Genomic DNA, 14,660 nt, shown 5'->3' on the forward strand with positions numbered 1-14,660 from the left:
TGGCTCAGAGGTTAAGAACATTGACTCCTCTTCCAGAGGAGGTCCTGAGTTCAATTCCCAGCAACCACATGGTGGTTCACAACCATCTATAATGGCATTTGTTGCTTTCTTCTGGCCTGCAGGAATACATGGAGGCAGAATGTTGTATACATAATAAATAAATCTTAAAAAAAATAAATCTTTAAAAAAAGGTTGTATGGTGAGCTGGGCCCTTGTTGGCTGTCCTCTCTAGTCCTGCTAGCTGTGACCCTTATATCCTTCCTTCTCATCTCTACCCCAAATCAGTGGGAAAGCCCTTAAAAAGGGCATATGCAAACTACCCTGTTATATAACCTAATAGATACTCTGTGGTCCCTGGAATACATTCAACTTCAGCTATACAAAGAATTCCAACAAAGCAAATTGCACTCTGCTACTCGTCTCCTGTAACAAAACAGGATATGATTATAACAGGGGGAATTCTGAACCCAAAGTTTCATCCTGAAACTTTTCCAAACTTGCAAAGCAACCTATGAATGAGACATGGAGTCAGCATTTCCTCTCAGATGGGGGCTTCTCCACAGCCCACCCACATGGCTCACTTCCAGTTTCCCCCAAAGCCACAAGAACCCACTTCTCACTGATTTCATTCATTCCAATAAACCCTTGCAAACCCCCCACAGCCCATGAAGAGTCCCTACTGATACATGCTTGACATCTAGTGGCCAGAAGGAATGACTGCAACTTTAATAGGTGAGCAAAGAGGTCCTATTATTCCCAGGGGTCTTCAGGCCATGGTTGACAGAAAGACCACGTGGTCAAGAACAGGAAGCATCTTCTACAGTCTTCTTGGGGTGCCTTCCTGTCCCTGTGATACTCCCCCATCCCTCTATGTTCAGAGGCACTCGGATCTGTGGCTTTTCTGTCACGTTGCTACTGCTCTTTGTATCTAGACACACACACCCCTCCTGGGTTTAGTGATGATTACAATGTCGACTCTTCTACTTCAGTTTTCCTGATATTCTCATCTCAGCAGCAACCTATCATCTGTACTGGGCTATTCCTACTGGTGGGAGAAGCATTTCATATATTAAAAGGTCACAGCATTGGGTGCTATACTATGCTGAGAATAATTATAAGGAAAAAGTCTGCCCACATTCAGTCTGAACATTTTTTTTCCTGAATATTTCCTGAAGTCTCCTGAATATTTCCACAGATACAGAACTGGCAGATACCCAGAGCTAACTGGACCCAAAACACAGGCCTCAGCAGGGAAAGACTTCAGTTCAATAGTCTAGAAGAGTCTGCTGCTGTTGCCAATTCAGGATGTATTAAGTCGTATTTAAGCTTATCTGGTACTTCAGAGTTTACAAACAACTTTCATTTATCTGCTTCTATTGAAGGAGTGTTTCAAACCATCCTTAGTCAGTGTGATAGCAATTAAAATGGCAATAGCAGCTAAAACCAACTGAGCACCTCCTACATGCCAAGCCTTCACCTACATTCTACATACACCACACTATTGATTTCTCACAAAAAAAAAAAAAAAAACCCCATGGCAAAGGCACCTGTGATCTCTGATTTATAGGTGAGGACCTAAAACCAGTTCAGTCCGGCTTCCTTGAGGTCAAAACGCTAGCACAAGTGGAGTCAAGATTCAAAGCCAAGCTAATGGGCACATGGGTATAGCTCCCTCTTGGTACAAGCTCGCTGAATTTCAGAACTTGAAGTCTCAACCGCCCTACTACATCCTAGCTGTCTATGGAGAGGATGTGTATTTTCATGTCCTCCTGGTGATGTTCAACAGGGGCAGATATAGGTATTTTAGAAACAGGGAGTACAAAGTGACTGGCCTTTGATATCTGCACACTAGCATAGGGTGTGTGTGTGTGTGTGTGTGTGTGTGTGTGTGTGTGTGTGTGTGTGGTCCATAGGTCTCCATCCCACATGATATCTAGCATTGGGGAATCTAGGGAACAACCTCAATGGGACACAAAAGTTGGACACTATCTTAGACTCTCGTGTTCTCAGAACGTAAGAGCCAGAAATCTTGGTTTATTAATTCCATTTTCAAAGAAACTGAGACTGGAGGCTGGGTCTATTGACCTCTAGGCCTGGCCTTTTCTGGTAATCATGCTGTCTTTTGCTGTATGCATTTCACAGCTTCCCAAATGCCTGAAGGAAGGAAGAGGTGGGGAACTTTTAGACTCTAGTTTAAATGCAAAAGATAAAAGAGAACTTGGAAGTCAATAGCATCCATAAGGAGGCATGCTTTATAAGGCTTCAAGAGGATCAGCTGCCAGGAAACAATTTCTCAAAGGTGTGCCTTGATCCTTAGGTAGGGTCAACCCAAGGGACAGTGACCTCTGCCTGGAGCATTTGAGTGTGGGTGAACTCCTGGACCAAGCCATTACACAAAGACATCCAAGAAAGAAGGAAAGTTCTACAGTTTGCTTGATCACCCACTGAAGTGACTTCATTAAGATCTTTATAGAACTTGATATCTATTTTCACTTTCTCATTGTTCATGTCTAGTGACTATCTTGTCGCAACTAAAATGCAACATCCTGAGGTAGGACCCTGCCTCATTTACTAGAGCATGGACAGATTGCCATCAAGTGTCACTGTACATATGTATGCATGCATGAATGTGTAGATGGATATGGTTGAATGAATGGGTAGGTGGAAGAGTTAGTGGAAAGATGCATGGGTGGGAAATAAGGGGTAGGGGTGAAAGAGAGAGGAAACAGGGAAGTAAGGTAAGATGCAAAAGATACTGTTAGTTTTATTGCTTTTGATCTGATGACACTACTTGGGGACAAGGAGAAGTTATATCCTTTGGCATTAAATACTGATTAAATACTTCTTATATAGTCATTACTCTATTAGATACTATACCAGGAAATACTACACAGCATAAGACACAGGGAGACTAATAGAATGTACACTGTGGTGGGAACATGAACTATGATACTAGCTACTATCACAGGATATGGTAAGAGCTGTGATGTGGGGAATGCAGGCACTACAGGAAAACTCCCTGGGAAGTGATAGCTAAACCAAGCCTTGAAGAAGGGGTTGCTGTTATCTGTATGAACAGGGCTCAGAGCATTGGGGGATGTTTTAGACAAAGAGACAGTAGCCCAAGAGAAGCAGGAGCTGAACAGGGCTGAGGAATAGCCAGTGCATAAATAAATATCAGGTGACTGGTCATCAGAGCCTCTACCTTACCCTTCCCCTCCTCACCCTGCTGTCCCCTCAGTGGACATCTGTTGTTTTTCTCTGCCTGGGATTATCTAGTCCTCCTCCAAGAACAGCTTCCTGATTTTATTTGAGGAAACCCCCAAAATTCCCCTCCATTATTCTCAGTCCATGGAGTTCATGGGAAATTGACATGACCTCCAACCCTGGCAGTGGACATGAGACCCAGGCCTGGCCAATTGGCAAACATCATTTCAATCCAGTCATAATGATAAGGGCTAATAATCTACGCCCTTGCAGATCTTACTTGAAATACTTAGAGTGGCACTGTGGTTGGTATTAGGAGGAGGATAGGAGATCAAGAGAGGGCAAACTTGATAGGAGACGCTCACACAGAGGAAAACCAAATCAAAAGGAGCTACACATTGGTTCCCAAATAAGAAAGGGATGAAGGAAGGACTGATAGATAGGTAGATGAATGGATAAATAGGTAGGTAGATGGATGCACAATGAATGGGTGGATTACAAAGGATGCATGCATGTATGGATGGGTGGATAGATGGACAGACAGACAGGAGAGAGACGATAAGGAAGGAGAGGATGAAGGATGAAAGGAAGGAAGAAGCAGAAGAATCGAGGCAAAGTTCTCCTTCCTTCGAGCTAGTGAGTACATTAGAGAGGAAGGACAGATACACTTTACTGTGATTAAATATTGATCAAGCAGCTGTGTGCCAAGATTATACCTGATGTGTTCAAAATATTATAGCACAGATGACAGAGAGAGCCTCTGCCCTCAAAGTACACACTGTATTTTTGAGATGGGCCATGACATGATAGACAAGTCTCTGGGTCCAGATATGCCTGAACCACCAATAGATTGGCATGCTCACATAACTAGTACTGTGGTGCGAATGGGTCCCCCAAAGCTCCCCAGTGTGATTATGTTGAGAGGTGATTAGTGCGAATATTGCTAGAGTGGGCTGGTTATTGCAAGTGAATTTAATTTGCTATAAAACAGATTCAAACTCCTTTCACAATCTGTGGTGGCCCTTCCTTGGCCTCCGTTTTCTGCCACAGATGGCACGGCATGAGATCATTTGCCAGGTGCCAGTGACATGCTCATGGACCTCCCAGATCCCAGAGCCTTATACCAAATAACATCTATTTTTAATAGATCATCTACCTAGCTTCAGATTCTCAGTTATAGCACCACTAAACACTGAAACAGCCTGTCTGCACTGGATTCCTGTCCCTTACCAATAACTGAGTCCCCAAAGGCAGATTTCCTTCCCTTCTAGCTCCCCAGCTACCCACATCACTCCTGATCCCAACAGATCAAGCTTAGGACAGCGACTGGTGAATAATGTTGACAGGCAGAGCACAGGCTCCTCCCACATACCAGCAGCTGCCTCCCTGCTGTTTCTTGTGGCCACTGTCCCTCCCCATCATGCTCTGTCAAATGCCATCTCATCCCTGTTGACTTTCTACTCAAAGATTTCATCAGGCCACCCTACTTCTCACATTCCCTCACACCGTGTCACAGCCCCATGGAGGAGTTCTCTTCGGTGTCTGGCCACATCTCATCATCCACACACAGATAAGCAGCAACGGGTACATCTGTGGCTGAACAAGCATCTCATAGGACAGCTGGAAGAGGTGAGACAGCCACCCAGAGAGAGATCTCACCTCGGGTGAAAGTACACCCACACTCCAGCTGGCAGGTGATGACCTGACAGAGCACCCTCCCTCTGAGACTAGACTCACTCAGCACATGTTCGTTCATGGGCAGGGTTGCATAAAGGCAGAAATGCAAACAAACAAACAAAAACCCTCCTTGTACCCAAACCCCAGTCCTTCAATCCTCCAAATGAGGCAACCAAGAAAGAACCCAGGCTAAATGACTGTGTAGGATCAGGGTTTCACCACACATAGCAGAGAAATTATTCATGTAAACAAGGTGATTCTCAGTATCCCTAGTGAGTTATGAACCCCCTGCAATGCTCTTGGGACCCTTTTGGTGCAGGTGAGAAAGCCACATGGGAACTAAGCCTCACACTGACGCATCTTTAGTGCTTGGCTCTGGCTGCAGCCATCCAACTGAGTGAGGCTACGTTTCATGCCAGTTGCAGAATGCTTCTTGTACACCAGGTTGCCTTTTGCTGCTCAGGTGAACTGTACCATCTCCTTTTAAAGCCCATCTATAGAATTCCAGTGGCCCTCTGTACCTAGGTTTCCACTCCCTTATGATCAGTCCACTGCAGATGGAAAATATTCAGAAACTGCACCCCTACTCAGCATGGACATTTGTTTTCCTTTGTGTTATCCCCTGAATAATAGAGCATAACAACTGTTTGCATAGTGTCTACTTACATTGAGCATCACATACAAGCATGTATATCTAAAGGATATGGGAGGATGTGTGTAGGTTCTATGCAAATACTGTGTTGATTTATGTAAGGAACTGTGTTCAAAGATTTTGATATCTGTGGGAGTCCTGGGACAAGCCCATTATAATTACTTGGAGACAACTGTAGTTGGCATATATTTATACAGCCAGATAATATATTTCCTTAAAACATTCAGAGATGGGTGCTTGAGACTTACAGACTCTGGCACAGTCTCAGCCACTCTCCAGCTGGGTGACCCTGGGTTTGCTGCCTGACTCTTCTGTGCCTCGGACCCATAATATTGTGGATGCCTTCTCCTTCCAAAGGTCATGGTGAGAACAAAGCTGAATCAGTACAACAGGAGCATTCAGACTAGCACCTAGCTGTGACCAGCACCGTATGTAGAAGGACAAAAAACAATGACCATGGGAAGAGTGTACATAGACTCCCACTCATGTGGACTGGCTGTGTGAGGCATGTTAGACATGTGCACTGACTTGGAAAAAATAGCTCTGGAAGGAGACCCCACTAACAAGACTCCAGTAACCTAGCAACTGAGGTGGTGTGGGGGCAGGGAGAGGGAGGCAGGCAATGCAATGGGAGACTTCCTACTACGCCTCTTTCTGTAGCAGTTTAATTATTGCTGTTCTCATTGTTTACGTAGAATCTATATTAATCTATTTTAAACTTTTAAAGATTTTTTCCATTTGTATGTGTGGTGTGCATGTATGTATATACATATTTGCATATGCCAGCATACAGGAGCCTAAGGTTGATATTAGCAATCATCCTCTAACGCTCTCTTACTTATTCAATGAGGCAGGGAATCTCAATCAAACCCAGAGCTCTCTGATAGCCATTGAGCTCCTCATCTATCTCCAGAAAAGGAGCTAGAAATAACCATGTATTCCCAGGAAGAAGAATCAGGGGCTCTCCTGATGGGGCCTATAAAGCCTGTTTGCCAGTGTACAAGGCTGCTTTCCACTAATTACTCAAGACAGGGAGGATTTAAAGAAAAGAAGGAGGGGGCTGGATTTGGACAATTTAAAGAAAAGTATTAGATGAGTCAGAGAGCCCAATGGCACATAGAAATGATGAAGGTTGTATTTAAATGTCATTCTAGAAGACGTAGGGGGTTCTCTGGCTAGCCAGCCTAGTCTCCTTGGTAAGCTCCAGCCTGTAAAAAAAAAGGTGGGCTGTGCCTGAGGAATGACACCTAAGGTTGTTTTCTGTCCTCTACATGTGTGCACACACATGTACATGCACATACATATGTACTGTCACAGAGAGAGAGAGAGAGAGAGAGAGAGAGAGAATAAAAAGAAAGGTGCACAGAGAACCTGGGTACAGCTGGGGCTAGAACTCAGGTTCAGGGGTACCCAGAGTGAGGCAACTCTACACTACCACGCCAGGAAAGAGACAACATTACAAATGTTTTCCTGGAGGCCCAGAGTGGATTTCATACCCTGAGCCTGGCACACAACCAAATCAAGTTTGACTCTGTAAAAGGTATAGCCTATTCATTACTCCAGTTAGTATCTCCAGTTACTAGCTGCTGCTTGGTGTGAACACCTCAAGCCCTCTCCATTTTGCTCTCAACAAAGAAACAGGGTTCCTCCTGTAACCAGAGTTACTGAACATAAGGGAGAAGCTGAAGAGGCCTTCCCAGGGTACCAATCAGTTACCAAAACAACAGTGGTATCTCATGACCTAGAAATATAATGAAAACCTAGACATAGTTTTAGCTGAAGTTTGTTGTTTTGGTTTGTTTTTGTTTCTTTGGGAGGATTGCACCATGATCCACAAGTTCACTCTGTGTTCTTCTTTTCTTCTAAGTCAATATGTGATCAAAGAAGACAGGGTGGAGGGCTGATGGGAGCTCAGAGAAGAGAGGGGCTGACTAACAGACAGTGGAATTATTGCCATCATCATTACCCTCAGCAGGGGCTCTAAGCAGACAACTTCTTCCACAGAACCCTGAGAAGGGAAAGAATGGGGCTGAATGTATAGCTCTTCTCTACCTCATCCATGCCCATGAGAATAGGGCTGGAAAACAAAGGAAGCTGGGAAGGTGTGTGACTGAGATGTTAAATAGAAACCTCTAGCAGTGAAGTCAAGGAAGTCCATAATGCTCCCAGAAGCTGTGTGGCTGTGAGGGAGAGCCATACATTGCTTAGGCATGGCTTTATCATGTGACGGCAGAAAAACAGGGAGTCTACTTTTCTATTTCGTGACTTGAGGCCTGACTATAACTTGCTCTGGTTATTAGCAAAAGTGGTTACTAGCAGAAGTTTGTACACTGGACTCCACTCAGTTTGGGTTCCCTTTTCTTAATTATCCAGAAAACCACCACCACATGACTGGCTACAATTGAACCCAGCTCAAATTGCCAACCCGGAGACTCACAAGCAAATAACATCGTAGGTTTGAAGCCATTGAGTTTGGAGGCTAATTTTTAAAGAAGCAGTTGAGCAAGCAGCCCGCTCGGCTTCATGTTCCGTCACCAGTGCAGGCACTTTATTCTTGTCTGTATGCTCAAATCTAACACTCCTTTTGGCAAAATCCATGACCTTCACTGTCTCTGCACCACTTCCTCATTCCTTTGCTCCAGTCAACACCATGGGAGCATCAAGCATGGGGGAGATGCTGATAGAGAACAACTCTAAAATGCTCCCAGTTCCTAGACAGCAAAGAGTCTCTGCTGGCACAGTGGGAGGCCCTGAATTTAGGGATTAAACTGCATTTCTAAGTAACTGTAGTCATCCCTCGGTAGCTATGGTGATGGTTTCAGGACCATCCCTTCACACACATCCAGATACCAAATTCCATGGATGTTCAAATCCCTTATATAAAATGGTGCAGTGATTTAAAGAACCTACACATATCCCCTCCCTACTTCAGATCAACTTTCGAGTCCTCATAGCTAACACAATGTTTTGCTATATAAATGCGCCTCATACTGTGTCTAGTGCTTCGGAAATAACAAGGTATCTGCATGTGTTTAGTAAGATACTATATTTATAAAAAAAAATTTGAGCCAAGGTTGGTTGAAACTATGTGCATTAGTTAGCTTTTTGTCACTGTGGCGATGCTGGGGAGAAATTAAAGGAAGACAGATTAAATTTTGGTTCATGGTTTCAGAGATTTCAATCCATGCTCAGCTGATTCCTCTGTTGTAAGCTTGTGGTGACACAGCATCATGGGTCAAAAATGTGGGTCAAAGCAAAGTGGCTCACTTCATAGCAACCAGGAAGCAGAGAGACATGAAGGGGTCAGAGACAAGATACCTTTTAAGAACTAGTCCTCAGTGACCAGCCTTCTGCAAATGGTCCCCACCTTCCCTACGTTCCAATATTGTCATCAAATAAAGCTGTAACAAGCCTTTAAGCATGTGAGTTTTTGCAGGTATTTCAGACTCATTGATGTGGGACCTAAGGACACAGGGGGCCACAGTTAGCAATGTGGAGTATTTATAGTTGGTACCTGAGGCCCCTTCTCCCACACAGCGAAAGAAGAGAGTTGGGAGTCACTGGGCCTTTCCTCTCTACCAACTCCTAGAGTACCAGCAGCAGGTCATCATGAGCAGAACATGAGGCTTATCATGGGATGAGCCAGCCACCTACGTGCATGTCTGATGCCAATAGTGTTTCTGTCCTGCTGCCCTAACCTATGGACAGAATGGGCAGATATATCCACAGAACCTGCTGGGTTCAGGGCACCAGTATCACGAGGGATACAAGATGGCATTATCCTCTCGATCTCTGACACCACCTGGTACTATTGAGTTTACAAACCCCAGTTTTCAGACAAAACTAGAGGTGAAGTAATGTCAGAGCCACACGGCCTTTGAGTATTTAGTGCAGTGTCACTCATCAGCCAAGACCTGACTCCAGAGAAGTCATCTACAACAAGGGAACAGGTGCAGACAACAAAGACGAGAGGTTTTTATAAGGCCACAGTAGGACTCAAAGTCCAGAGTTGGCATCTTCCTGGAAGTGTTAGGCCTAGCTGGAAAAATGAGAATGACTCAGATGAACAAGAGATAAAAGCACACAGACCACAGTAGGTGAGGACAAATACAGGGATGAAGAAGCAGAGGAGAAGGCATTGGGGTGAGTTTAATCAGTTTTCCTGGTCAGCTTTTGTTGTCAGTTGACCATAGCCTAGAGTCACCTGGGAAGAGGGAACCTTAACTGAAGAAAAGCCTTGGTCAGATTGCCATGTGGGTTTTCCTGTGAGAGTGTCTCGCTTGATGGTTGACATAGGAGAGCCCAGCCCACTGTAGGTAGCACCATCCCCTAGGCATGTGGGCCTGGGCTATATAAGAAAGCAAGCTGAGCACGAGCAAGCAAACAATCTGGAGAACAAGGCAGTAAACAGTAGTTCTCTACAGTTTCCATTTCAAGTTCCTACCTTGAGTTTCTTCCCTGACTTCCCACAATGATGGATTGTGAACTGGAAGCATAAAGCCAAATAAACCCTTTTCTTCCCAAATTGTTTTTGGTCAAGTTGTTTTTATCACAGGAACAGAAAGTGAACAAGAACAGCCGGACAAAATGAGGTTCCAAGCTGGAGGATGGAGGGAAGACTAGCGGCCCAGGCAGGAACAGTGAGGTCCTGTGCCTAGAGCTATGGTGAAGACCACTCATAGAGGAACTGAAAGCACATTGGAAAGATCTAGCCTGTAATGACCAGTGTGGGGAAAGTCTCTACAGAATCCTAAGCTAGACGATCCATTCATTCACTAACTTAATACATTCATCACTGACCCACTCTCATAAGTATAGATGAGAGCCTATCACATTCACTGAGGGTAACATAATGGCAGTCATGATTAATGACACACAGACTTTCAGGCACATTATATACCCTTTCCTACCAACAGTGCTTTGTGTACCCTTCAATGCAGTTGGTCCTCTATAGCTGTGTTTTCCACATCCATGGAGCCAACCAACTGCAGGTTGAAAATATTTGGGGAAGAAAGTTTCAACTATTCCAAGCATGAACAGACTTTTTTCTCATCACTAAATACACAGTATAACAACTGTCTTCATAGTACTGATACTGTATTGGCTGTAGTAAGCAATTTAGAGATGGCTTAAAGTACCTAGGAGGATGTGTGACATGACACCACTTTATACAGAGACCTGAGCATCTACAGAGTCCCTGTGTCTGTGAAGCTTTCAAGAACCAATCCCTACAGAGACTGTGGGAGGATTTCACTGTTCTTCCATTAGATTTGTCCCAGATTCTGACTTCAGAGTGTCTGCCTTCTCTTCGCCTCTTTTCTCTGTGGTATTGGAGTGAACTGAGGGCCCTGAGCATACTGGGTAAGGGCTCTATTACTCAGCTACACACCCAGGCCTATCTTTACTTTTTTATTATTATATTTTACATGTTATAGGACATTATATATATGTATACACATACATATATATATGTTATTGTATATTATATATTATAGGATAAGGTCTCACTAAATTGCCCAGGTTTTGCCCATACTCTGTAGCCTGAGCAAGCCTCTAACTTGTAATCCTGCCTCAGCTTCCTAAGTAGATGAGATCACAGGCATATGTATCTATCTATCTGAGGCAAAGTTGGAACACACTCTCCCTATTTGGGAAAAAAAAAAAGTCTTATCCTATGTCCACAGCTGCTGGGGCATACATTGGGCCTTCCACATGAAGTACAGGCCCTGAGTCTAGGCTCTCAGTAATACAGCCTAGACCCATTGCTATTGCCATGGGTCTAAATATAGAAAGCTAGTAATAACAAGGAGAAAAGGCTTTGGGCAGCCTGCACTTATTTACACGTTAAGTCAGGACTGGTATAAGGAACCCCTGAAAAATAAAATATAACAGTTCTACATGGTACTTTACCTGCTGGGTACCCTACACTGTACCCAAGGCTATCCATGGGGCTCTCCACACTCCTGTCAAGGAAACCGAAGTCTATTCTTGCCCTACAGCCTAGGCAGTGTACTCTCTATCCCACCACCTGCCTTGGTTCTAAAGCCATCTCAAGTGTGGTTATGTCTTGGCTCCAAAGCAGGCAGCAAGGTCAGCTATGAGCTAAACTGTGCTGTTCTCCACTGCAACAGTCAGGCATGCTTACTCTTTCACTCCAAGTTATTCCCAGAGCAGTGTTTCATTCTGCAGACAATGGCAAAGGGGTCTAGGCAAGCTGCAAGCCTGTCTAAGATCACAGTCACTAAAGAGCCCTCTGTCTGGAGCTTGTGACGCCTGACACCCTCTGGAGACTTCACACCTATGTGTTCTTCCATCCTCCACTTCAGGACCTTTGTGCTCATGAGTAATACATCCTGTATCTGTAAGATCATGTTACTCTCTCACATACTTGAACTTACTAAACATGCCCAGGACCCATTCCAAACGTAAGGAATCAGGAGTTGGGGTCATGAGTCATTATATGACTTCATGATGACCCACTATCACTCCAAATTCTTCCCTGCCTCCCTCCAGACATGGGTGCTGCAGACAAGAGACCCGAACAAATAGCAATGGTCCTGGAGAGAACTTACTGTGTAGAGCTCATTGGTGACCTTCAGCAGCTCCTCGTGCATCTGTAGGCCAATCTCTTTGCTCTGGAATATGGAAGAACAAATGTCAGCTTGCAAAGATGGTCTGGTTGTCCCTTCAAACTCAAATTACCCAAAAGAAACATACATACTCCCAACCCCTTGAATTTGAAGCAGGGGATAACATCTTCCAAGGCTGTCAAGATGAAACTTGAGAGTTACCTCATAGACTTTTTGTTATCCCTTCTCCTGAATTCAGCCTGTCACCATGTCCTACCTTCAACCTGCCCTATCCTTTATACTTTGTAGCAGGAACTGGGAGTTCCCTCCCATCACCCATCTCTACTCTACCTACTCCTAGTAGAACCATGCAGATGGTCTGCCTTTGTCCTTCCAGCCCAGTTCTTCCAGGGAACTTCATTCTAACTCCACATGGCAGATTGCTCTTTGTGCTGATATAGTCCTGAGCTGACTTAACTAGACAGAGAAGTGGGATTTGCATGATATAGGTGAAATTTTTAATTCTTCTACAAGTGCAAGCAACACTCCACGTAGACCAGTTGGTATCAGCAAGCATAGGAAGGCAGAGAAAACCTGTCTCCTTTCATTACTATCTGAGCACTAATTGATCCCAAAACTAAGAGGCAGCCTCTAGTCTCCATCTACTTCTGTGGCTTAAAACATGTTCATTTACATTCTCCTGCTACAGTAGCTAAAGCATCCTAATGTACACAGCCTCAACTTCCATTACCAATTCCTAGAATAAGACATCCTTGCTATATATAGGCCCAAGCCTCTAAAGCTGCCTTTTTTGCCTAGGCTGTGGTCATATCACAGAGGCTGGTAAGGATCTAACTTCATTCAGAGCAGAACTGAGAACCACTGAAGGCTTTTGAAGGGAAGAATAGGATGCTCACAGCTGTACATCAGGAAAAGGTATGTGCATAGAGCATGGACTATGGTGTGGGGCTGGAGGCATGTTTTTGTATTTCCTCAAGAGAACTGTAGGCCACCACATGGGACCTCCTGAGTCTCAGCTCATCGACCCCCGGGAACCTCCCGGGAACAACCACAAAGTTAATGCTTGGCAGGCAGCCCCCGAAGTGTCTTTATTATTGTTGTTATTATTATTGTTTTTAGCTGGAGCTGGTTAGGGAAGGAAAATATCCCCAATTACAGTTCCAAATACTACTGAGTAAAGAGCCCAAACCAAACATTCCACCAGGGACAGGAGGCCAAAACCAAGACAATCTTCAATAGGGTACTACACCCAAACCTTGGGGACTCAAGTGACAACATATTGGGCCTTGCTGGCTAAATTTTTTTGCATTATTTTCGTGCCTACAAAGGACATTGATGGAAGGCATTTCCTTCACATACAAGGTTGAGCCAAGAAGGCCTAACCATCCCAGACTTGCCTTTCTGACAAACTGACAGTAAACTGAGGGCAGCCAGTCACGAGGGCCAGCCACTATAAAGCAGGTGTTCCCAGACTCTTTCTCCTCTAAAGCTAACCCTGGCTGAACTTCCTTTTCTTTGTCTGAAACACATTCTTATGAATGGATGACGGGATGATAGGCAGTCTGCCTGACCTTCCTGAAGTTTTAACCACCACAATCGTTTCTAGACATTGCCAAATGGCTCTGGGCAGCTAAAACCATTCCCCAGCAAAAAATACTGTCTTAGGCAAGGCCTCCAAGCAGCAGCTTTTCTGGCCTGCAGGCATATTTTATTTGGAACTTCTAGAAAGTCTGAACACTTTCCCAGCATTTAACAATCAATATATTTCCCTCATAAGCCCAAGTTTTCAGCTACTCTAGGAAGATTAGACAGCTCAGTATTCCAAGCCCTGGGTCAACTATTGCAGTCTCATGCTCCCCAGATGGCCATGGGGCCCCGGGCCTCAGTTCACCAGGCCATGACCTCAGCTTGGCCCATAGAGGTGTTTCAGCTTATGATTCAGAAACCAGAAGTCATTTCAGAAAGGAGTGGCCATCTGCACCTCCAGGTGCTCATAAGGATGACAACTGCAGGGCCAGAACATCTGAGATGTGAACAGACCTTCCGCCCAGCATTCGTCCCACTCATTGAACTCACAGCCCACAGGGCTGCATACACTCCAGGGTAGCTGTGAATCTAACCCAGCACAAAACTATAAACTTGCTCAACACATTATGAGATTTATTTTGGGGATTTTTTTTCTGTAACTCAGCTGTGTAGATCTCAATCCTGCATTTTGTATACAACTTGTGCCAGTGTCAAAAAGTGGGATACTCCTTGTGGGAGCTTCTGAGAGTGTGGCTGCTGAAAATGCAGCCTCGGGGCTCTGCAGTGGACCCCATTTCTAACACTAATATAATCTTCTATGTTTCCTATCTTTGGAGTGTTTATCCCCACCCAGACCCATGTTCAAAGCCATGTGGTAAAAATACTGAAAGTAGTCAGGAGTACTCAAGGTTAGAAGGATAGGGCCTTCATAACGGGATTAGCGGCTTTGTACAAGAAGAGATCCCAGGTGGCCGCTGCCTCACCATGTGATCTTTACACAACCTTGG

At 44.6% G+C, this 14,660-nt stretch overlaps 1 protein-coding gene across 4 annotated transcripts in view; it reads right to left on the minus strand.

Annotated features, from left to right (window-relative positions):
- Srgap3 (SLIT-ROBO Rho GTPase activating protein 3) overlaps positions 1-14,660 on the minus strand; it is a 211,991-nt gene that overhangs the window by 56,796 nt on the left and 140,535 nt on the right. For all 4 annotated transcript variants that reach the window (XM_051203643.1, XM_051203641.1, XM_051203642.1 and 1 more), the window contains one exon: positions 12,109-12,171. In XM_051203643.1, the coding sequence (XP_051059600.1) occupies positions 12,109-12,171 (63 nt within the window). The remainder of the gene's footprint in view (positions 1-12,108; positions 12,172-14,660) is intronic.

The sequence above is a fragment of the Phodopus roborovskii genome, unplaced genomic scaffold (assembly GCF_943737965.1).
Source record: "Phodopus roborovskii unplaced genomic scaffold, PHOROB, whole genome shotgun sequence".
NCBI lineage: Eukaryota > Metazoa > Chordata > Mammalia > Rodentia > Cricetidae > Phodopus > Phodopus roborovskii.